General features: G+C 35.1%; 2 protein-coding genes across 3 annotated transcripts in view; one reads left to right on the top strand and one right to left on the bottom strand.

Annotated features, from left to right (window-relative positions):
* Window positions 1-25,395, top strand: part of LOC108068097 (uncharacterized) — a 49,346-nt gene that overhangs the window by 10,991 nt on the left and 12,960 nt on the right. The window contains exon 1 of one of the 2 annotated variants that reach the window (XM_070219254.1): window positions 9,814-9,947. The exons of the other annotated variant lie outside the window; for it this stretch is intronic. The gene's annotated coding sequence lies outside the window, so the exon portion shown is untranslated. Of the gene's footprint in view, window positions 1-9,813; window positions 9,948-25,395 lie in introns of those variants that run through there. 2 annotated transcript variants of the gene reach the window in all.
* LOC108068098 (uncharacterized) lies at window positions 6,307-6,812 on the bottom strand. Its single transcript, XM_017157502.3, has 2 exons — window positions 6,598-6,812; window positions 6,307-6,537 (listed from the first exon to the last, which is right to left on the bottom strand). The coding sequence occupies exons 1-2, from the start codon at window positions 6,775-6,777 to the stop codon at window positions 6,364-6,366; spliced, it is 354 nt and encodes a 117-aa protein (XP_017012991.1). The 5' UTR covers window positions 6,778-6,812; the 3' UTR covers window positions 6,307-6,363.

Genomic DNA, 25,395 nt, shown 5'->3' with positions numbered 1-25,395 from the left:
CGTGGTGTGTATGCGAGGCCATAAAGCGCACATGGCCCCCAGGAGTAAGTGGTCAGCTCGGGAAAACGAAGGAAAGTAACGAAAGCCAGGAGTCTGACAGGTGACGAGAGAGAAGGATGCTGAAGGACATTGGTGGCCAATGGCCAATGGCCATATCCTTGTAGCCTTAACCCATGACGCCGAGCAGCCGAACAGCCGAAGAGCCACTCCAGTTATGGTGATTCGCACGGCGACCCCCTCTCCGATATCCCTCAATTAATGACCCATTTGGCCAGCCAAGGGTTAAAGCCTGCGCTCGCCTGGTGGCTGCTTCTATTTAAGGAATTGCTTCTGCTATTTTTTGTTCCACCCATTCAACAGGCGCACACACACTCATAGCTCACATTAAGGGGGGTCTCGGGGTCCTCAAATTGGTATACCCAGTAAAAAAAATCTTAGGAAAATGTATATTAATTATATTAATAAAAATAGAAATTGAAAACATTTTTTAAATAAATTTTTTTATTTAAAATAGTAAGCTTTTCTTAAACTTCGATAACTGTTGCTAAAAATTTTAATGTAAGTTAGAATTTTCTTTAATTAATCTTAATACTGTACACAGCTTAACATTTTTTAGATAAAAATTAATTTAAATAAATTATAATTAAATAATAAAAAATATATTACCACTGAATTTTATCGAAAAAATGTAATAATTAAATGTAGTTATTTAAAAAAGTATGATTTTTTAAACCTTGATTACTGTTGCTAAACATTTTAATTATTTTTAACATTTTGTTTTAAATTTCTTAGTAAAAAATCATGATTATAAATTACTGGGCATCCGTTGGTTGTTATGTGCCCTCTGATCTGCCTATCTGCCCCAATCTCACTCTCAAGTCGTGTGCCACAAGTGTCGAAAAGTGTGCGCACTCCAAGCTTTTTCAGGGGGTCCTCGTTCTTTGTCCGCCTCCTTGCACCTCTCTTACCCGTGGCCAGGACACTCGTCAGCACTTCGTTGCCTGTTGTCCGCCCCCTTAAGACGACTCTTCAGGAAAAAAATAAAGTGTCGAAGTGAACAGGGAAGAAGTTACAAATGAAATGCTCAACTTGGTTACCCCGTTTGCTTTTATTTTAAAAATTTATGGTATAAGAAAATACCAAGATTTTTAACACTTATTTTAACATACATTTGAATATATATATTTATTAATATTTAATTTCTTGTCTGTCGTCTTTCCAAATAAACAAGCAAAAGTGTTTGCATTTTATTACTTTTAAATAACCTCAAATGCCAAAAGTTAAATGTGTACAATGTGCATGCTGAAAACGAAGAAAATATAAACAACAGTTGGATTTTACTTACTTTGTGGCTTCTTTGATTTAAGCCGGAAAATTCAGGAGCAAAGAAACCACCAAAATTGAGCAACTGCAATTTCGTCTGCTTTTCTCCAATTAGAAGAATCTCAAGGCGAAATTCTCGGTGAATTTCTGTGTGTTTGTGTGTGTGCTTGGGTGGAGGTCCTTAATCGCCAGAGGCAAACCCAACCTACGCCTCTGTTTGCCTTTTCCTTTCAACTCCTCGCTCTCTAATTGAATATGCATATTTAGCTGTCAGTCATTTTGATTGCGTAACAAACCGAAATGAAATGAAACATGAAGCCCCCAAAGAGGTCCCCTACCCCCACAAACCCCCCAAAAGCACTGTGACCTTCAACCCATCCTCCCACCCATTTTCAAATAGCCCGAAATAACCTCAGTCTGAGTTTGAGTATCTTGAGGACAAATCATTGTCATTATCATCGGTCGAATTTCAACATTTTGGTGATGCAGTCACAAGTGCACTCGGAAAAATAACATTAAAAATAAAATATTAACATAAAATATAACCAAAAAAACTTGTATATAAAGTTTAGCTTTATCGATATGTTCGATATTTTTACAATATCTGTTCGATTACATCGATGTTTTCAAGGGAAAACACATTAAATATTGAGAAAAAGCCATCGATAATTTTCCAACTCTAATATAAGTTAATCTGTGTATTAAAACTTAAAATAAAATAAAACTAAATTAAATTAGAGGCCTAAATTATTTGCATATTTTAAAATAAAGGGTTTTTAGGGAAATGTATTAAATTGAGTGCAATTGATTGAGCCTAGAAATGAAACGCAATTAAGATGTATTGTTCAAGACTTTTATGTGTTGTCAATCAATGATGGGGAATAAAATGTTCAATCGCAATAACTGAGCACTCTCTTGTCATATGCCAATTAACTTGGATAATTGAGCATTTCGGCAGCATACATTTCGGAGCCCAAGACAATTGACAGTTGATAATGCATTTTAATTGCCGAAATATGGATGGATTGTGTCCTGTTGTGTTTGTGTTTGTGTAAGGCGATGGTTTTGTTATGTGTTATGCAAACGCAACTCCATTTAATCAAGACGGAGGAAAAGACAACTAATTATGGAAAGCCATCAGAATGGAAAACTAATTGAGGTATTAGCAGTTAATTAACTGCAATAGATAACGAGGTTGTTAATGGCGAAATGTTGGTAATTAAACGATTAGCGCAAGGATATCTGAAATTTTAAAGTGAATAAACTTTTTTAAATATTTTGGTGATACAGTTATTATTATTTTAAATAATTATTATTTTAAAAATGGAAATAGAATTTAAATTAATTAATTAAATTAAATTAATAATCAAATTCTTTGAAAATAAAATATCCACATATCTTTTATTATTCCTTAATCAACTCGCATTCTTATTTTATTTTATTTATTTAGCAAGCTTATCTGTCCAAATCGCATTGTGTCTGCGCTCGAAAGACCGCCGGTTAATTGAAATGGCAATTTTCATTTCAATTAATATGGGAATCGCCCCTCGCCTAAGCTTGCCGTCGAGTTTTGTTTCCCTTTTTTGGTTGCCGTTTGCTGTAATTATAATTGGCAATTTGCAAATTCAATTGACCGCAATTATGCTGGCGACCACCGAAAAATCGCCATGAATAATGCAATGGAAAATTGAATTTCGCATTCATTCAATTAGAGTTGCGAATGCGGGACAATCGAAGTTGGGAAACTCGAAATGTAAATCCCCATCCGCCCTCCTCCTTCAGGATAATCCGGAAACTTGTTCCTTCGCCATGGCGATTGGCAATAAAATTCTAATTCCATGCAATTAATTTAAATACAAGTTGGCAACAAACAAACCGGGGAGACTGGGGAGCTTGCAATCTTATTACTTTATTGCCACTTGAGTGTTGAAAGTGGAAAGCCAAAAGGGGGGTTGCCTTTTGGCAGTGGGTGAAATAAGTGAAAAGGGTGAAAAGTGTTCAATTTGCAAAGATCTCTCTTTTATACAGCTGGTATTCCATCTGCCCTAAACGCCCCAATGGGACTCGACTCGACAACTTAAAAGATATAGTATCTCCGCCCGAGCCCTGGGAATCCGATTATTATTGTGGCAAACGAGGCGGGTTTTTTGCTGAAACTTGTTGGCATTTTGTTTTACCTTCGGCTATCTGCTGGATTGCATTGCCAGTTATTAGGATTTGATTAGGCTGATTGGATTGCAGGATGTGTGATTGAGTAGGAAAGTGATTAAATTACTACCTGTGGTATTTAATGTGTACTGCTTTTCAAATGAAAATATATATTTACACGAAAGATTTTGTTTTCTCATATAATTTTTTTAATTTGTTATTTTTATAAACTAAAATAATAAATTAACTTTTGGGCTACAAAAATATTGTTGCATTGATAAAAAAAAGTTATTTTATTGTCTTAGCTTATAAAAAAAATCATAAAAAAAATAATTTGTTGAAAAATGAATCTAAGAAATCTTAAAACGTTCGAAAAATATATATTTTCATTTAAAGGTAATTTTAAAAACTAATTTCTGTGGAAATCCCTAACAGAATTGCTATAAGAAAGCAATCAATCAATTAAATAAAATATACCAACAATGTAAAAACTTAATCTTGCTAAAAAGTTGTAATTAAATACATTTAAGTGGGCTTTACGTTAGAAGTAAAATATTTGCACAGCCCGGGAAACCAAGAAATTGTCGGCTAAAATAACTTTGTCCGGAATGCTCGTAAGTACGTGTAAGTAAGAAAGTCACGAGTATAACACCTCTGGGCCGAACCGAACCCTTTAATCCGGTTAGAGCCAGCTACATGCACATGCATACATCATAAATAATTGAGTTATCCTTCGATGTTTTCCCCCACTTGCTCTTTTTCTGGCTTTTTCTCATAAATGTATATATATATTTTTTTTTTTTGGTTCGACAACATGACAAATTTATCCTAAAGTTAATTCCCTCACTGAGAACAGAAGCCCCGCGCCTGTGGCTGCTGACCCTTTTTGCCCCGTCTCATGAACTTTGGCCTGTAGGTACGATAGGGGGCACAATAATAGCGCTGACAATAATAACTTAAAAAAGGCATAAAAATATCAAATAATAACTAAAATTTATAAGCTTTTTTTCAATAAAATATTTAATTCTTTTTAATTTTTCTATTTATTTGAGTTTCTAAAATCTTTTTATTTTTCTGAAATTATATATGCAGCTCTATTTTAAAATCGATTTATTATATATATTTCTCTGTGAAACTACTTCAAAGCATATCCATAATAGTTGAAAAAATGTTTATTAAAATATATTTAGATCAATTTTTTCGCAGTCGGCTGTATTTTTGTGCGAGCCAGTTCATTTTGCTGGCGATGTCCTCGGTTGGGCGCAATTCGTATACATATATTGATGAATATGTATAAATAAATTTCTATTGATTTTTCATTATTTATATTTAATAATAAATAAAGCAAACAGCTGCCCTCTCGCTCGCACTGCTGCGATTGCCCGACTGAGGTGTTTTTTTCCGAAAGTGTTGACACTCCTAAGTTTGAAATTGAGTCGTTGGAGCACATTGATTGAGTTGCTTTTATACATATACCTATATATATATATATGTATATTTTTTTTTGGGGATACACACGGCTTACACAAAATTTCCGCTTTGTTGCGCAGCTGAACAACATTTTAAATTCCCCCCACAGGATTTTCAAAGCGTAACCGACATTCTTTTTTTTTTTTGCGCCACCAGCGTGTTTGCGCTAAAAATAATTAAATTCAATTGCAATTCAGTTATCGCCCGACAGCCACAAAATAATAAAAAAAAATAAGTAAAGAAAAAAGAAGCAAAAATTGTGATAGAAAATTCAAAATGCCTGCCCCTCCATTTTCTTTTTTTTTTTCTGCGGTGAGAAGGAAAAATATTGAAAATTTATTTATAGCCAAAAACGCTACGCTGCACCTGTGTGCGTGTGCTGTCAACACGTCTGAGTGTCTCAGTGTGAGTGTGTGTGGACACAACAGATGTTTGCAGTGTGTGTGTGCATAGTCGAGTGTAAAAATGATTGAGTGTTTGAACTCAACTTTTGTGTCGTCGCCATCGTCGTCATCATCGTTGTGTCGGTGGAATATAGAAGTGCAATCGGGGAAGCGCCACCTGCCGGGAGCACCACCCAAAATCAGCAACAACCACCCAACAACCACCCACAACCATTAAACACCGCACAGCACCACCCCAAAAGTATGCCTTCTTTATTTATTCCTTTGGCCTTCAGTTTTGGTTCACCTTTCTGCACGTGATCGACAAATTAGAAATAGCTATAATTAAAATAAGTTAAATGTGTTTCATCAATAAAGGAAAATTAAACAAGGAACTTTTAGATGTTATCCAAAAAAATACTAATATTTTTGGGTCACCTTTTGGTGAAATAATTGGAAACTTATTAAAAATGATGCCAAAATGTTGATACTTTGTATTAAATAACAAACTTCAAACGTAATCTTGAAAACGGCTTTCTAAGGTTCATTTTATGGACCATATATATTTTTCATATATTTTGTCAAATCATTGGAAACTAAGAAAACACTTTATTAAAAGATTGAGCTTTAAAAACAACAATTTGTATGCAATTGTTATAAAATCTAGCGGATACCTTAGCTTCATGTTATGGTCATTAAAATTGCAGTTCTGGGTCACCAATTTTAATTTGTTTGCTTTTTGTCAACAGTTTTTCAAGTGTATTCAAGCATCGACTCACTTTCCCCATATATACCTATATATTTTATCGCTTTTGTTGTTATCGCTGTTGGTGTTCCCGATTTGTTCAGCTTTATTTTCTACGCCCCGTGTTTAAGCCAATGTAACCTCCTCAACACAGAAAGAAATTATATTGAATAATATTTTGTTTCATTGATTTTCCTTTTGGAAAATGGTGATACAGAAAGGAAAATACACGATAGGTTTTCATGCATTAGTTATAATTCCTTGGGCACAAAGACACGATTTTAGAAATGTACTTTAACGACCCCATATTTCCACAACATCACTGATCCCATAATTCTTGTCTGAGGTAAAGGCAATGGTAGCTCCCTTCGATCCAGGACCTCCACTTTTGAGTACGGCAGTGGCACCGTGGCTCTTCTTTTTGTCCGTAACCTTGATTGCCGTGATGGTGAGCGCGTTAAGGTTGTCCTGTAAAATCACAGATATTTTTAATAATATATAATCAGTGAATATATGAGTATTACTTACCGACTGCTTAAATGTATACGTTTTCTTCACCTTCAGGCCAACGAAAAATGCCTTCTTAACCGTATCCTTAGCCAATTTGTAGTCGTTGTCCCCGATTGTGCCCCAAAGGTAGTCGTTGCCTGCGAAGGCTGGCAAAACAAATGCCGCGATGGCGAATAAAATAAGCACGGTATATTTCATTTTGATAACTATTTCGCAATGACGAAACACTTCAAACTGATTTGGAAAAGAATTCGTACCCACTTTTTATGGCGAAGCTTTGGTATCTACAAGTACTTACTTAATTAAAAAAAAGTGATATTACGTTCAACACCAGCTAATCAGTTAAGTCTCTTTATCATTCCCAAGCTGTCGTCTGTTCCGGTTTTCACTTAATAACGCTTTACTCGCCTTTTCGCTGTCCAACTGTTCTGATTTTGATAATCGAAATCTCGCGTAATCTAAAAGTTCATGGTGAATTGTAATATTTGAAAGAAAAACCACGAATTTCTTGCAATTTTTTATTTGGAAATTTAAACTTTTAAACAATTTTGGTAATTTTTATATTATTTTTTAAATGCTAAAAATTATATAAGAATTACGATTCTGTATGTTATAGTTATTTTTTTTGAGAATTTTTTTTTAATTTTAATAAATTGTTTTTTAAATTCAATTATTTTTTCAATGGTGGAACTAAGTTTGTATGTAAAATAATTTTTTTTTTAATCAAATATTGAGCGTCTGATTTTAGATTATTTTCTCGCAGTGCATTCCACGGCTACGGTTTTAAATTGTATTTAAGGTGGCTTCGACTCCAGCGGCTTTATCTACTTTGGCTGCCACTTCTCCTTTATCTGCTGCGGCTTTTGTTGTTGTTACACAGGAAAATTACCAGCGACAAGCTGCGACCTTGGACGAGGGGGTTGGGGGATGAAAGATGGGGGGATGAGTTCTGCTGGAGGGGATGGAAAAGTCTACGGGGGCAGTGTCAACAGTTTTCCCTCCGGCTGAGTGAACTGTCTTCGGGCATGTTTGTCTGTATGCACTTCAATAAAAATTTAGCATACGCTTCACTTCACTTCACTTGCCACACGCACAGTCGGCACTCACACACACATATGCATACACACAGGTGTACACAGTGGTGGTCAAGAAAATAGCACCTAATATATTATAAAATCTCACTTTTGAGATATCTTCAAAACGTTAATAAACATTTTAATAAAAAAATTGTAATAAAAATTATATATTTTAAAATTTTTTGTTCATAATTTACTGTGCTGTTAAATTGAAAAAAATCTTATAAAAATAAATCATAAAAATATTACATTTTTTATAAAACCACTTATATAGCCACCTCATTTCAAAGTATCTATTTATCCTTGGTGCTATTATTTTGCCCCGAACTGTGCATATACACACCTGTAACGCCCCCTGGCGGCGGCTACATGAAAACATTGCTTTGTATCATTTCCCCTTGGCGAAGCATTTTTCGATTATATGTTGCCTTTGCTTTTTGGCTCGTTTTTCAATCTAAATGTCAGCACATGTGCGTGAGTGTGTGTGCGAGTGTGTGTATGTCAAAATGGCTGCCAGCTGTGCGTGCGAGTGTGCTAGTGTGGGTGCGCAAGAGTGTGTGTGAGTGCGCGTGTCGTGGCAAATTACTCGAGTGAAGTGCGCACTTCAAGAATGAAATAGCCAGAGCAACCGACACGGCCCCCAAAAAAACAAAAACTTCATCCTTGCCAGCCTCCTTTATCCGGCCACGCCCACCGTCTCTCGCCTCTCGCCTCCTTGAAAAACTCGGGGAAAAGCGTGTGCATGTGTGTGTGTGTGCGAGCGAATTTCCTTTCTAATTTGCTTAACGCAACTTGCTCAAGTCTCGTTACGTTATTGTTCATTCATTCAGTCGCAGCCAACTGCAACTGCTTGCTCAACATGTCGAAAAAAGAAAGTAAAACAAAATAGCAAAGGGAAATACCCATTAAATAGGGCGAAATTCTGATAGGAAAAATATAGGAGTTACGAAATTAAAATACCAAAAAGACATAAGTTATTCGGCGAATCAGTTAAGTCTACAAAATGCAGAAGCCATCTTTTAATTATTCAAAATAATTTATTTCCAAAAATGAAATACTTTTGAAATATTATAAAGTATTTTTATAACAAGAAAACCTAGACATATAAATAAAAAGGGTTGCTAAATTGTTTCAGTATTTTACCTTCTTTAAGATACAAAATATGGAAATATATTAGAAATAATATATCTGTGTGGTTAACAAATGAACATACTTTTGTAACATACTTTTTTATCTCCCATTGTTACTATTTATTATACTATTACTTACCATTGTTACTATTATTTATAACCCCTTGATACCCCCTAACATTTGGCTCTTAACGCGTGCATATAAGAATACGAAATGGAAACTTTGAAGTTGAAAATTAAGGAAGCATAACAATAGCAACAACAATTTATATCAAAACGAGCATTAAGAGAAAAAAAACGAAAAGGAAAAGGAAGAGAGAAAAAGTTACGGAAACATTTCATTTAAAATTATGTTTTTTGCAGCTGCTGCTTTTGTTATTTATTTTCTTTTTTATGCGATTGTATTATCATAACTTAAGGATTTTTTCCTGCTGAATATATTAGACCTAGTTCAAAATTAAAAATGTTTTACTTTTTGTAAACTAAAAATAATATTTTAGTTATTAAAAAAATTACTTTTCTGTGTGATTTTCATTTTAAGAAATTTTATATTTGTTTTCGTTTTTGGTTGAGTCTTAAGCTGGAACCTTTTACTCCCTTCTCCCCTTATAGATGTTGATACTCGACTTTCTATTAGCTAATTGTCAAGTAGTCGAATGAACCCACTTAGTCCACACATTTAATATGCATTTTCAAGCATTTTGGGCGACATCAAAGGCAACGAACTCGAAGGTCGGAGCTTAGGCGACCTGCTTATCCTGGCCGCCTTTTCCTTTTGCCTCCTTTCGTTTCGTTCACTTCCTGCCGCAGGAAGAGGAAGTCGAAGGTCCTCATCCGCATTTACATGGCCCGTAATGCGATACACTTCCAATTGATGGACGATGTATTATGCATGGATATTTTTTAGCCAGCTGCGAATTTATACGCCAATGTTTTATTAATTGTTTTGGCGGAAAATCTCGTTATTTATAGGTATTTCAATTAATTAGTCTCAAGGCTGAGGGTCGATTTTATAAATAAACTTGAGGGTGATACATACTTATTTTACTATATTTTATTCTTATATTAAATTATTCTGTTAATTAATCCTTTTTCTTACTTTTATTTCAGGTAAGCATCGAACAAAATCTGGTTAAAGGAACTTAATTTATGTAACTCAAAAGTAAGTCACTGTTTGAATTTCTTGTACGGCTTAAAAAAATATTGAGAAACATCTTAATAAAATCAGAATAATTAAATAATAATAATAATAAATAACTTAAGTAATTCCCAGCCAACAATATGAAGGTTAGTCAATAAATTCTGATGTTAAACTGTCTGAAATTCTTTATAATATTTTAGTAAATATCTCTCTTTTTCAATTTTTGCGCCTTGTATTCTGTCCATATATTTTTCATACTGAAGCGCTGGAAAAATAGCTATTTAAATTAATTAGTCTGATGGCCAAGGGTCACATACTGAATATATATTACTCATATATTCCATATATTACACAGAAATGGCGTTTAATTAATGTTTTTAAGCCTCTGGTTCGAACTAAAGTCGCGGTTGAAATAAATTGTAATAAATTCAGCTGGCTGATTGTTTGTACAGGTAAATTTAAACAATAAATAAAATGTAAATTTCTCCACGAATCGCGCAAGTAATTTCCTTCCTTCGCATTTTGTTTTTATTTTTGTTTTTTTCGATTCGTATTCTTTCTTATTTTTTTATTGCTAGGCCTAGCGGCTGTTGACCTTTCCCCGCTCCTCTTAGCTGGGGTCAACCGCAGCAGAAGGGAGGTAAAAGAAAAGACTGAAATAAGGAAAATTGAAGAAAAGTTCGGGTGCGTGGCAAGAAAAGGCCGGTAATTCAAGTCACGACATTCGCACCTGGGGCGAATGGCGTTTAAAATTCAGCAAAAGGTCAACAAATGCCCAGGTAACTGGCTCGGTCAGCTTTGCCAAAACGAAAAATATACATAAGTATATATGCCTATATAGATAACTTCAAATAATTACGTACAGTTCGCGCCATAAGAGTTTGGTCCAAGTCATTGTCATTCTGTGCTTTTTTAAATTCACTTAAATAAATACTATAATGCTTGTAGGTTTTACTAAGAGCCTTTCATTACAGAGTTTGAAAATCACTATAAGATGTTTAAAAAATGCACTCGGACTTCGAAAAACCCAAATCGTTTTTTTGCACCCAAATAATCGGTTTTTTTGGCTGAAACAGTGAAAATAATGGTCCTAATATGGAATGTCATACCTCGTTGTGCTCGTAATAAAAAATGCAATCGATCTGCATTTAAACCTGAAAATTTTACATTTTTGCCAATTTTCGCAAAAAACTATGATGTCACCCCTTATCAAAAATGTGAAAATTGGATCAAAAATTCAATTTTTTTAAATCACTCAAAAATTGCTTGGATATTAATTATTGGGTTGTAAGCTGCCCAAAGCAGTACACCTTTTTGGTTTGGGACCATTTTGCCCAAGTTACATCAAAAAATCCATAATAAAAAGTTAAATTTTTACCAAAAATCAAGATCCTGATTTTCCACCTAAGCCAAAGCAGTATTTTGGTCATAAAAATTGAAATAAGGATCCCAATATGGAATGTCATACCTCGTTGGAAATTTTTAATTTTTGCCAATTTTCGCAAAAAATTGTGATGTCACCCCTTATCAAAAATGTGAAAATTAGACCAAAAATTTAATTTTTTTAAATCACTCAAAAATTGCTCGGATATTAATTATTGGGTCGCAAGCTGCCCAAAACAGTACATCTCTTTGATTTGGGATCATTTTTGGAGAAGTTACAGTCAAAAACTCGATAAGAAAAATCAAATTTTTGACCTAAATTCAATTTTTGGCCGAGATACAGCCCTGAAACGCACTGTCTTCGTACAGTTTCTGTATATTTCGTTGTAAAACGACCAGTCAAAAAGTCTCGCTTCAATTACTTTGAGTTGTGCAAACCTTTACATTTTTTGTTGGGATTTTTTTTTTGTTTTTGTTCATATTTTCTTGGCCTTTCTATTGTCCTGTTTTCTCCGGCTCCTTCGCTTCCTTCTCCCATATTTTTCAGTTACCCTTGTTGCCTTCTCTTCAAATGAAAGGTGACGCCGTATATTTGAATTTTGAATGGGGAGTGCTGATGGATGTGAGAGAGAGGAGGTCCTGGTGGGTGGGCAGCGTCACCCCGGCATTATATCCTGCTATACTGCGTCAGTTTTTATTAAAAAACTCATTATATCTCGCTCAGCAGGACGAAACGACGGTCTATGATGGCTTGTTCGTCGGTGGGGAGCATAAACATTTATATAAGTTTTTCCACAATAATCATACGCAATTTACTTGGTGCAAATATTTATTATTTCTGATTTTAACTTAAGGAAATTTAAACATATCTAAGTAAATATAATAGGGTTTTGAATTCACTTAATAAGGTGTTAAAAAGTATTCAATGAAAAAAAAGGAAAATAGGCGAATTAAAATATATTTTTATATACTATTTTTATACATTTAAAATGTATTTTAATAAGAGCCATTAATCAAATGTCCTTTAATATTCTTCTCTTTTATTTATAGCCTGGTTGAAACAATACCAAGATTTTCCATTTCTTATAGTTTCGCTTTAGATTTTCCTCCATAATTTCCCCTAGACTCATCGAATTTCCGCTTCCGTCTTTTCTCAACGGTTAATTTCCCCTCGGATCGACTGTAAAGTTGTCTCAATTGGAGTTCTTCTTGCCATTGGTTTCCTTCGATTGCCAGCGAATTTTCCATATTAAATTTCCTCGGCAGCAATGCTCGGATTTTCCTGCCGGGGAAAGCGTTGTTAGCTGTCTTTATTATCTATTTTTGGTGCTGCAAACTTTTGGTTTGCTCCTTAAGTAATTTGTTTTCTCTCTTTACCACGCTTCCAAGGGTATTCGTTTTTTACTTTTTCGTTGGAAAATCCAGCAGAGTGTAAAACGAAAAATGGAAACTATTTTGCGACACAATCCTTCCGGTTCCTTTGCCCACTTTTCGCTGGGGAAAGTTTTAATTTTAGCCTGGGCGAAGAGAGAGTGGTGAAAATAGAAGAGGGGTGGACGAGGAAATTTTTCAATAAACTATCGCATCGCACACATGCCACACATCCGCTTGCCAACTGCTGCCAACTGTTGAGTTATTTTTTATATTGTTAGAGCAATCCCCTCCAATATATCCTTTTTGCCCCCATTTTCCCGGCTTTTCTTCATTTCTCTCGACATCTTTTTCCCATTCTCCGTTCGCCATTGATAAGCTGCGAATGGTTTGAACGCCATTTGCCAGTAGATTTGTTCACTCCGGGACTTGCCGGACTATTTGTTTGCTCAAGAGAAAAGTTACTGGACATACAGTAAGGCCTGGCAATATAAGACATTAAATGGAAAAAGGATTGGCCTAGAAAACATATGTGTCTCTTATATAAATTGTGAATGTATATAAATTAATTTGTACGGATGTTTTCTTTAATTTTTATTGCTTTAAAATTATTCCAGCTTGTCCCAAACTAATGATATATTTTTTAAAACACAACTGTCCATTACTAACGATTGCCCACTGTAAGATGTTGGCGGAAAACTCCCTTTCTTCGCCTGGTGTTTGTTTTTCGCAGGGCTTTTCTTTCACCCACTGCCTTCCTGTCTTTCTATAAAAGTTAAATTGCAATTTCGAAAAAGTATTTAATATGACAGTTGCGCAAGGGAGAGGAAAATAAGGAAAAGTGAAGGGAGAGTGGGGAGAGTGGAAATTGGAAAGCGGGCAAGGAAAGGATTGGTTGCAACAGGAGGCGAAATAAAAGTGGCGATGAAAACAAGAACTGGCAGCAGCGGCCTCCACAGAAAATCTCGACATCTTCGGAATGCTGTCAACGCAGTTGTTGCATTTCTGCCAGTGAATTTTCCACCCGCTTATTTTCCTTCCGGACCGCCCCACTCCACCCCCTCTTTTCGGACAGTGAAAATCGCTTAAGCAACAAAACCTGACAACGAATCTAGTTTTGCTGAATGTCACTGCCAACCATTTTGACGAGCTGAAACTGAAACTGAAGACTAAAGGGAACTCTTGTGCTAATCGCATCAGGAGCGGCAAATGAAGATGATTAAATGACCGGGCATCTGGAAAATTCGAGGGTGGAAAATGTTTAAACCTTTTAAGCTGCTCATTTTATTGGAGATTCACTTTAAATTTATTGAGGGGTTAATTTAAACAATCCGTTAAAGAATATGTAGGTAAATTAATTTGAATTTAATTGTATTTTAATTTTAATAAATATCAGCAAATATATAAGAATCCCGAAATATTTTCAAAAATTAAATTTCTTGTTTATTTTCACTATAGATTTAGTTTAATCCTTTGAGGGAATAAATATATGTTTTTAAAGTAAATCTATTTTATTTATTCATCTTAAAAGAAAAACACAAAATATATTGATATTAAACGATATATATTCATTTTCAAAAAGCTTTTAAGCACCAGAAATCCGATCAAAATCCTCTTCGGATTATGGGCCTATGGATTTATTCAGGGCCCAATCAACCCTACCGAAATCCCCTATCCCCCTCTTCCATAAGCACAAAGCTAATGCAGAGTAAGACCTTCGAGGCGAGTGGATGGATCCTTGTCCTTGACCTTGGCCCCGCTGGCGTATACGCAATTTATGGAAAAATATGTGAAAACAAAATGAGCTCTCAGAGCATGTAAATGATATTTGCCATACGATGCGGAAAAATTCACGAGCGAGAATCGACAAGCAAAATATTCGATGACAGAATTTTAGCAAAAATTGTAAATGCTCATAAATATTCTAATAAATTAAGGAAAAATGTTGCCAAAGAATCGGAGGAGACAAAAATGTACCGAAAAACCAGAAACCAAGCTAAAATCAGCCCAGGGCCAATTTTGTATCCTTTTGATATACACACGTACATATGTATAGTATGTATATAAAAAGCAGCCAAAATTGGGTTCAATAAAACGAGAGAGAATCTCACACACACTTTACGACAAAAGAATGAATCTAAATCTTGGCCATAAAAAAGGGCAACATGAAACCAAATGTAAATCGAAACCAATGTCAAACGAGGCACGTTCCGATTTCAAAATGAAGAGTTTTCAAATGCGATGGAATTAAATTTGGCCTGTCGTTTCGTTTCATTTGCCTTCGAAACCTGGTTCGTGTTTATTTTTAGCCAAAGTATTTGGGGCTTTTAATGAAGTGAATGGCTTTCAAAGCCATTTATATGGTAAACATTTTCTTGATTTATTCCGAGACTGAGAGAGCCTTTTGACAAATTTAATCCATAAAATTAAAGCAGAGTAGGCACTTCTTTTTGATTTGCGTAAATCATAAGATATCGGTTTCAATTCTCTAAATGGGCTTTGAGCAAATAATTAATTATTTAGGAAAGTGATTATTAAAACAGTAATTTAACTAATTATTTGAGATCATTAAATCTAAATCGTAATTTCTTTGACTCTCTTGGACGAAAAAAAAATATTTAATTATGAACACAATTACTTAACTCGGGCAAAATAGCATTTGTATAAATGTTTATTAAACGATTGATTACCGTTGAATTAATTTGTATGGCATTTACCGCATACAACACTTGTGAAAGCATCGCCCACAAACGATAAACAATTCAAATTGAATTTCACCGACTAAATAATGGCCGAAAACGAACAGGTTAGTTAAGGTCGAAGGTTAAGAGAAATGAAAATAAAATGTGAAATAATCAAAGCGCATGTGATTTGCATAATTTGTAATGTGGAATTTCCGCTCACATGGCTCTCATTTCCTGTTACACACACTTGCCCACTTTTCCGCCCCCTTTTCCTGGCCCCTTTTCCCTGCTTTTCCCAGCCAGATTTCCCGGCAGCTCTTCCATTCCGCTTGGATAACTGTTTAATATGCATAAACTTCACTGGGAAATGTGGGTGGTTCGGTGGGTCGGTGGGTGTGGCGTCGGCATCCCCTTACCGTCGAAAAGGAGATTTTTGGATGCCGTATCCTTCCGTTCGGTTAGCAAGCCAAAATCTGCCTTCGGGCCAAAATCGGGGGATGAGTTGTGTGTTGTTTTGGCCTAATTGGTTGCCGCTACTGAGCGACGAACTTTATCTACCAGTTTTCTTACCATCTTCCTCTCATTTTCTTTTCTTTTACGCTTTCTACGCTTCTCGTCGTCGCTTTTTGCCATTTTTATGCGATTTATTATTTGCTTTATGGCGCAAAACTTTAAAGGCTAATTGGGCGTGTCTTTATGGGTTCCGATTTCAATATAAATCAAGACGGAAATATTTTCCTCTTGCACATTTCGTATTGTTAATGACGGGCAGCTCCCTTTATTGATCAGCTTTTTGGTGAACTTTCAATAAATATAAAAGAAATCTATAGTAAGAAAACTTTCGAAGTTTTGCTCAGAGCAAGAAGTGAAGCTGAATTTTGTATACAAAAAATATTGTGCAATATTTCCAAAGGAATTTTATGCATAAAAAAAAACTTTGATTTTCAAAGCTTTCTTTGGTTTTCAGGGGAAATATTTGATTGTTTTTTTAAATGTATTTCTATTTCTTGGTTAATTTATTAAATATTAATTCATTTATTATTAATTTCAGAATTGATTAAGGTTAGTTAGGTTAAAAATAAAAAATTCCCAAGCCCACAAAAATTTTAATTAAATAAAGATCTAAATAATCGTACAATAAATATTTATATCTATTTGTTTAGCACTAAAATTGTATTATTTAAAATATATTTAAGGCGAATTATAAGTGATTTATTGTGTATAAAATCCTACTTCAACTTCAATTCAACTCTCTTATCTAACCGACTTTTTTTGTGTGCTATTAATGTCGCGTTCCATAAAAGTTTCCTATACTTTTCAGCCTTTGCACATCCCTTTGGAACCCGCATAAAACTTTTCGCATCGCACACTTTCCGTTTTATATTCAAACTGTTTTATTTCGACCTGATTTTTACACATGAATTAATAAAAAACACTCATTAAACCCTTCGTCCCCCGTTAGAGGTCTACATTTTACAATATATATATGTATAACATTTTTTTTTTCCTGGCTTGCCGTCCCTGTTGTGGCTTAGTTCTCCTCGGCGGCCTCCGGTGCGTATGAGCAATGTGAAATGTAAGCCAGTTTGCGGCACATTTGCATATATGGCAAAGGGTTTTTCCAGCGTGCGCGAAGGAAGCTAATTTGCATTCGAGGGTCTCTGTAAACCAGACAGATATGGATGTGTTTGTGTGTGTGTGCCTTAAACGGGGGAGGGAAAAAAGGGGAGGGGGTGTGTGTGATTATGTCCTGGGTGCCTTTTGTGGTTGAGTTTTCAGTGGCTTTTCTTTTTCGGCGCTTTTTATGGGAAATACTTTTGTGCGGCGGCCGCAGCCGTATTTCGTATTTTATGTTATTTGCCAGTGCTTTGCATACTTTGGGGCGTCTTTAAACTTGCATTTTGAATACGTTTTAAATGCCCCTTTGTGCGTGTTTCTGTGTGTGTGGTGTCATAAAATGTTTTTGAGTTTTTGAGCTTTGTTTTGGGGCCACCGGTTTGCGGTTTTTCACGGTCCCCTGGATACCTTTTTTTTTTAAAGAGAGCTCTCTCTCTTCATTTTATTCCTGGCCCGTCGTGTGTGCAATTAAAAAAGGGTTCACTTGTCTTTTTGCTCATTTCATTTGCATACCGCTCCGCTTTTCCCTTTGGCGGCAGCTGCCTCAAATTGATTTCCAACCTTGGCCAAATCTCCCTGAAACAGTCTGCCGTCCAAAGATGAAACCAAATATTCACAAATTTCCTTTATAAAAGGAAAATTACGTAATTGAATTTTTAACTACTCACAAATTATTAATTTGAGTGGAGACTTTAAGGAAATTTAAATTATTTAATGGGTTTTTTGTTGGCATGATTATCAGAAATATTTAATATTTGCGATTATTAAATACCTGTCCTTGATCTGTAAATATTGTTTTTATTTTGATTCTATATTTTATGATTGCCTATATTTTTCGTTTTTATTTTTCTGTTATATTTATTATGTATGGGTTTTAATTACTGGAATTCTACTGTGCCTCTTGTTGAAGTGGCTGTGGTTCGGAACGAACTCGATGGCCGGAGGCAACTTAATTAACGCGTGTCAAATTCATTTCGTTGGCCACACTAAAACAAATGTCATCCTCGCAGGACACGCAACTTATTTTATTGCCAGAGAACGTCTCAAAGTCAAACGGATACGTGATGGAATGTGCGGGGATCCTGGGAACAACAATTTCATCCCAAAAGATAAACAATTGAAGTGGAGCAAAAACAAGATGAGAAAAAGTCAGGGAGACATCAATTGATAGATACACTCATGAAATAGTTAAAAATAAATAAAATATTTCCATAAACTGGTCACACTAAATAAAAGGTTACACTTTTTATAGCAAAATAGATTTAATCAAATTTAAATGTATTATTAATATTTTAAATTAAACTTGTAAAAAGTCTTTATACCCGAAATCACTTTTAAGTGTATACGAAAAGCATTTGAAAGTTTTTCTTTCCGCCAACTTCTTCACTTTTATGATTCCAAAATGTCCAAACAACAATTGAGATACAACATAAAGAAGAACAATAAGCGGGAGTACACAACAGTAGCAACAACTATAATATTAAATGAAATTTATTTTATTGCAGACAACAGACGCCAAGTTTTGTTTTTCCCCGCCGACTCATTCTCATTCCAATTTCCATTCCCATTCCCGTTCTCATTCCGCTTGCCTTCGCTTTCGCTTTCACTTTCACTGGCTTTCAGTTTCTGCCCCAAAAAGTATGCTTTAGAAATTATCAAAGCAGAAACTGGCAAAAAGGAGACGGCAAATCGGACAGGTAAACCCAAAATGGACACCTGGCCTCAAGTGTTTTCATACACGCATACTCACACACACAAAGGCAAACACATAAAACATAATTGCAAATTAACCTTTTTCTGATTTTCTCCACTCTCCACGGGCATTCATATAAACAGGAGCAAACTCGCAGAACTCGAATGACTGTAATTTCATTTTGAGGATGCCAGAAGGAAAGCAACATTACGTGCAGGGCACTGAACCAAAAATATATTCTTAAATAATTGATATTTCATGAAATAAATGTAATATATGTATTTCTTTGAGATTTTTAAAAATAATACCACTATAACAACATGAATAAAACTCTTGGAATGGATTTTAGAAAAACAGTAATTAAAAGAATTATACTATGGATTTACTTAGAGACTTTATGCGAAATAAATACAGCGAATATTTAATTTTATTTAAATTTAATATAATATTTCAGTTTTTATTCATACCATGGATTTACTCACATACTTCATTGTGTACCATTATTATTTTAAATGAATCCCAGTCTATTATTTTATATTACAAAGATTCTAGATATATTTTTTTGGAAGTGCTCTCGAGCGCGGCAACGACAACTCCTACCTGTTGATGGGCAGACAGGGGACAACTGTACATTAAGTAGGCGAAATTATTGAGTTTACTGTAATGCCGAAATAAACACGGGGAAAAGCGCCCCGGAAAAGGGGGCGTGGCGGGGGCGCCATTAACACAATTGCCTGGCTGGTTTCCCCGGCAGCTCGTCGTTGTCAGGCGTCTTTGGGTTAATGATTTTTATGTGCATTTTAATGTGGCAACAGTTTTTCCCCATCCTGCTTGTTTGCGTGTAAAATGAGCGAAAAATAATGAAAAAAGCGCCTTGAAGCTGTGAAATGTCACGAGATACACACGCACACACACACACACATGAGCATTACTTAACTACAATAACATAAACTTAAGCAAGGGGTGGTGGGTGGTGGGTGGTTGTGGGTGGGGGTGGTGCAGACATGTGCGCTGCGGGGCAATAAAGTTGATTGCCTTGACAACTTGTGTCGCCAAGTTTCCCGCTCTGCAAAAACTCCTCTTCACAGCAATTACAAACTTCAATTATAATGCAAAAACATTATCTTGTAATTTTAAGGCTGGTGCGACGACGGCTGGTGAGATTGATTTTCCATGGAAGCTCTCTGTTGTTTAAGGATTTAATTAGTTGCCGCATGTGATTTCCGAGAAGTGGCTAAAGTCGAAAGAGCAGGGAAATCGCTTTGATAAAATACAGGGATATATTTTATAGGGTGTGCTGAAGTCCAAAAAGAGACTCTGGAATTTATTCCATTTAAATCTGAAATTTTTTCTTTTAAAAATTTGTTTCTCATTTAACTGTGTACGTTGAGAATCGCCGAGAAGGGCGCTGGTTCAAATAAGAAAATGTACTGCACCGTAATAAAAGTTAGTTATAAGAAGAGCAGTTAAGATCGTTATATCAAAAAAAATAAAAGGTTATCTTTAACCATCAAATAATTTCACAAGAGTTACTAAAAACTTTGTTGGCCTTGATTCTACCGGCTTCTTTCTTTGGCTTTGATTAAAAGTGTGTGAGCTTCTCCGGCACTTTCTGCGGCTGCTTTTGACTGTTGCCACAAATGTGGCCAAGTGAAAGGTGACGACTGTTCCCAATTCCTATTTCGGCTTGCCCATAGTTCTCTGTATTATTTGAGTAAAGTTTTTTTTTTGTTGTTGTATTTCTTGTATTTTTGTTTAGGAAAATTGAACTGTCAACAGCATAAACCGATTGCCCAGCAGGCTGAAAAGTAAAAATTGTGGAAAAAGCGGCGAAGGTACGCCATAACAAGCCGAGTGGAATGTGAAATGAAAGAAAGTTTTTCACTTTCACTTTTCCCTCTCTCGGCTTTTCTTTGGCTCTTCTCCTCTCGCTCTTTATTCCTGTGACCCCGGGGGCAGAAAAAATGTGGAAGCTCGAAAAAAAGATAAACAGTAAAAAAGTTTTAAATGTTGAAATTAGCGATATCAGTTGGGTATACAATTATTTACTACAAAAGTTGGATTATTTATGTGCTGGGGATTAAAAGAGCATAGTTATCTAAAGTTTTTCGTTTTAGTTGTTGGGAAATTTTGCAAACAGTTTAACAAACAGTTAAAAAAAAAGTTTGTTGTTTCGTTTTTTTTTGTAAAATTTAAGGGGAAATCTATTCTATAAATTCAAATGCTAATAATAGAGAATTTTTTTTTAAAATAACTTATTTAATTTTCTTTGTTATTATATTGAATTTTTAAATAAAAAAGTTTTTTATGGTTATAATTGCTTGGCCGTGGGTGTATGTTTGCTTATGCGGAGAGTCCATGGAGAACGGCAGTCAACTGTTGATTGAACATCTGCGTTGCCTTTTCATTTGCATATTTATATTCTTGTTGATTTTTCCTCGTGCCGTCTTCTTCCTTTCTGTGCGTTTTCCTTTCGCCCCCCTGATTTTCAGCCTCCCTCCGCGTTATTTTATCATTCTCTTATTTTTTTTATTGTTGTCTTAGAAAAAGTTTGCCAATTGTTTTTGCCACTCGATTTGCATATGAAAATTGACACAAAAAAAATGTCACCGCAAAAGTTTTGGCCGTTATTTATTTCGATTTGATTTCGATTCCATTTTTGATTCCTCTCGCAAAGCGCCGAAATTAATTAGCAAGCATTAATCATAATTTTTTTTTTCGTGAATTTTCCTTTTGGCATAATATTCATTTTCCAAGCAATTAGCAGTTTGCTGTTCGCCTTTGAAGCGCCACGAAAACTTTCTCCTGAATTTTTGCCCATGGCCACGGGAATGTTCTCCAGTATTTTGCGGGCATGTGTGCGGGTATCGCTTTCTCTTGCCAGCCCACCAGCCCCCTCCTCTGCCCATAATGTGCTTATCTAATTTATGGCTTCATAAAGCGGCAATTATCGAATTTCGGTATGAAGGTGCTTCTATGGTTTTCACTAGACCTCAAAAGTGCGTTTCTGGAGATGGAGGGAATTTAATAGGCGTCTGAGGAAGAACTTTATGATGACTATAAAGTATATGGTTTGTATGTTAGGAATTTAAGTTTTTGGATAAATATTTTGTATAAAATATTTTGAAATTTTTTGAATTCTTACAAATATTTTAAGAATATTTTTCTACAATCAGAATGTTTTTAAAATTTTTAAACCCTTTTGCTAATAAATACTCTCATTTAGTACTTCTTAAATACAAAACTAAAACTTTACAAATTGTTTAGATTTTCCTAACAAATTCTTCAGCATCTGAGCTTTTGAAATATATAGAAAAGAAGCTTTAAAAGTCAATAGCTTCCATCAGTTTGCCACACCGTTATTTAGCCCGACTTTTCAATGTATTTTTCTGATACGCACCGAAAACAGTAAGCAAAGTCTAAGGTCTCACTCTGTCTCTCTTTCTCTTTTGTCTACCTTTCTCTGCTTTTTGTGGCTTTAAGACAAATGACAAAAAATTGTCTTGGTTATTACATACACATTTAAACACACATACACTCGCATGACAACGTGGTAGGCAACGTAAATTTGTGATACCCTTTTTAAAGGTATTATTTTTTTCTCAATTATGTACGTGGAAAAAACTAGTGAACTTTAAAAAAAAGAATAAACTTGTTATTAAGATAGTCTTAAGATGATATATGTAAAAACTAGAAATATTTATTAAATAAAAAAAAATTTTTTTCTATAATAAAACGTATACATTTTATTTGTTTAAATTAACAAAAAATAGAAACGAGTATTTTTTTTATATTTTTTTGTTCTATTGTTTTTCCAATATTTAATCTAGAGTACCTAAAGCTTTGGTGTTTTTACAGTCTTGTTTTTTTTTTGGTTGGCGGCGGACGAGGACAACAAAAAAAAGCCAAGAGCAGGAGATGTCCTCGTTCCTTCGTCCTCGTCATGGCTTGTCCTCCAAAATGGAAGAAGAAAAAAAGAGAAACAAAAAGTTGGGCGCTCGCAATATTTATTAAGCTTTTATTCAAGCCATCAGGCATTAGGGATAACGATGTGTCGTTGCAGCAGCGGCAGCAACAGCTTCTGGAAAAATCTTTGCCCACCCTGCTTTCACCCCCCTCCTCCCCCCCTCTGCAAAAAGCGGAAGCCTCAAAGGCTTAGGCAGGGGCGGCGCAAAAAGGGGTGAAAGCCCTTAAGGGAGGAGGCGTCACGAAAATGTAGTCGACTTATTTGGGTCCCGAGACCAATTGGCCATTAAGTATACGCCGTGTTCGCCGTTGACGTTTTCGACTGAAACGCTTCGAATGAAATGGTCTCGAAATGGGCTACACAGCTGCTTCCTAGGATAACACTCTATATTCAAATGCCATGTCGTTGCTTAAATCAAAGTCGTCCTGTTTGTAGGGATTTATTTCGGTTTCTTTGGGTATAATTTCCATTTTATTTTTCTGAATAATACAATAATTAGTCAAACGAAAGAATAAGCCTTTCCTTTTTCAAAAAGCCAAAAATATGAAAGCTAAAGAGAGGAGATTGAATTTTACCTGCCATTTGCATGCTGACAATTTCATTGCATATATATGTATATTTCACTGCCGAAAACTAAAAATCCATTAAAATGCACTTGAGAGTGCCACAGGATGCAGACGGAAAATCTGCAAAAGGACCATGGGAAGTGGGTGGGAAATCACAGAATTCAATTTGAGCAATTTCCTGTTTTTCAAAAGGTGCTTCTCGGGTGTCGGCCAAAATTAAAATGTGCTAAGCAGGCCAAAAAAAAAAGAGAAAAAAAGAGGAGAAATGGAAATGGAATTTGGGAAGGCTCTTGAAAGTCACTCAGAATAAAAGGAGACCCGAGCAAACACTCTTCCACCTTTTCCTTTCTTTTCGCTCCTCCAGCGGCACACTTTCAATTGAATTTTTCAATTCAAATTGAAATTAATATTCACTTTGAGCATATCAATATACAAGGGTATATATACATACATCCTGGACTGGGATTAGTCTCCCGTGGGCTACACATCGCTAAAAAAAAAAAAAGATGAAGCAAAAATAAAATCAATAACGTAGAGAAAACCTGGGGCGGAATTTGTTTTGATGAGCTGGAATTAATGGAAAATTCAAATAAAGCACAACTTTATCGATTTGTGGCCGAGAAAACGAACTCCGTATTGGGTGAATTAAGATAAACAAAATAGGATTTATATGGGGGGCCATAAAGTAGATGCCAGACATTTACGACAACCATTTGATTTACTCAAATGAGGACAATGTCAAAGGCAAATTGTAAATTGACAATGGGCCATAAAAAGGGAAAACCCCGAGAACCGAGAGCCGAAAACCTAAAGACCCAGTGAAATGAAATGGAAAGTGAAATGAAAATGAAAATGGCAACCGAAACCGAAACCGAGAAGCGTAATGCATGAGTTAAAAGGAACCTTCTTATCTAATAAGTGTAATCATCATCAAATAATAATTTAAAATACAATGACTCAGGTCCAAATTAAGCTGAAATGGATGAAAAGAAAATGTGGTTTTGTATTTTTATTTCCCTTCAATACGATTAACCTAATTTCATGAACAGGTAAAAAAATATATATTTTCTATAATATAATATGAAAATATATGTTTTATTATTGAAGAATGTGTATATTTTCTTATTTAAGAAAATATCTATTTTACATATTTTTTTAAAGCTTGTAAAATTTAATTTATTTTATGTTCGAAGAAAGTGAAAGTATACATTATATTTAATGAAAGAAAGAAATATGTATCGATTAATTATTATTAATATTTAAACTAATGAGTAGTTATCGACTATTCACATATTTCTTCTGTTTACTTTAAACAACATACAGTTTGATAAATTTGTAGGGACTGTTTTGGACTGAAGTTCCCTTGAAACTCCAAATCATTGACAGAAAAACCCAATTAAATTTCCATTTGCCAACAGAGTAATTGAAATTGATGTGAAATAGTTTGGGGGTAAATTAAACAAAGAAATTCTGGCTGACTGACACACTCGTTCGCCTCTGCAGTTTTCCAATTTCGGCATAATAATTGAAGGCGGCAAAACCAACTGCAGGCATTGGAAAACGAAGGATAGAGAGAGAAAGATAGAGAGAGAGCGCGAGATAAACGAAAACGAAAAACTTTTGGCACTCAAAAACTTGTTTTGTTATCCTCAACGTCTCCTGTCAAACTCGTTCTAAAGCCTCGAGAGTCCTGGGCTCAGAACTCATTACAAGCGAGGTCCTGCGGAGGCACAAAGTTTCTCGACTAATCCGTGATTAAATACTGAGTACCGGCGACTTCGTCATTCGGTTGGGTGCGGTTCAATCATGCCGCCATAAGCTGTCCCTCCGCCACCCACCGGAAGTGGGCAGGAACCCATTTGGACCCTTTTAAAGTCCTGCACTTCCGGTTAAGGGCCTCGTCCTTCGCCCATCCTTTTAATGCTGCAAAATGGCTGATGGGCATCAAATCGATGTCCGCAATTCTGAGTGATTCAATTTCTGATTTAATTTTCCCTAGAACATATGAAAAATTATACACCCTTTATTAAAACTATATAAATACAATTAAACAATTTACTTACAATTTTTGTTTCTTGAACTTTATATTATTTTATGGTGTTAAACTTTTTATAAAATTATTTATTATAAAAGTTTATTTACTTAGCAGTTATTTTTATCATCAACAAGTTTTTACGCCCTACTTGAT

This window comes from Drosophila takahashii, chromosome X (assembly GCF_030179915.1).
Source record: "Drosophila takahashii strain IR98-3 E-12201 chromosome X, DtakHiC1v2, whole genome shotgun sequence".
Classification (NCBI taxonomy): Eukaryota; Metazoa; Arthropoda; class Insecta; order Diptera; family Drosophilidae; genus Drosophila; species Drosophila takahashii.
This window is presented reverse-complemented; position numbering and strand designations above follow the sequence as displayed.

What these genes read in the sequence shown, in the direction of transcription:
- LOC108068098 (XM_017157502.3), bottom strand. Translation starts at nt 6,777, where the DNA reads ATGAAATATACCGTGCTTATTTTATTCGCCATCGCGGCATTTGTTTTG. An exon ending in CGTATACATTTAAGCAGTCG is followed by an intron (nt 6,538 to 6,597) that starts GTAAGTAATACT and finishes GTGATTTTACAG; the next exon opens with GACAACCTTAACGCGCTCAC.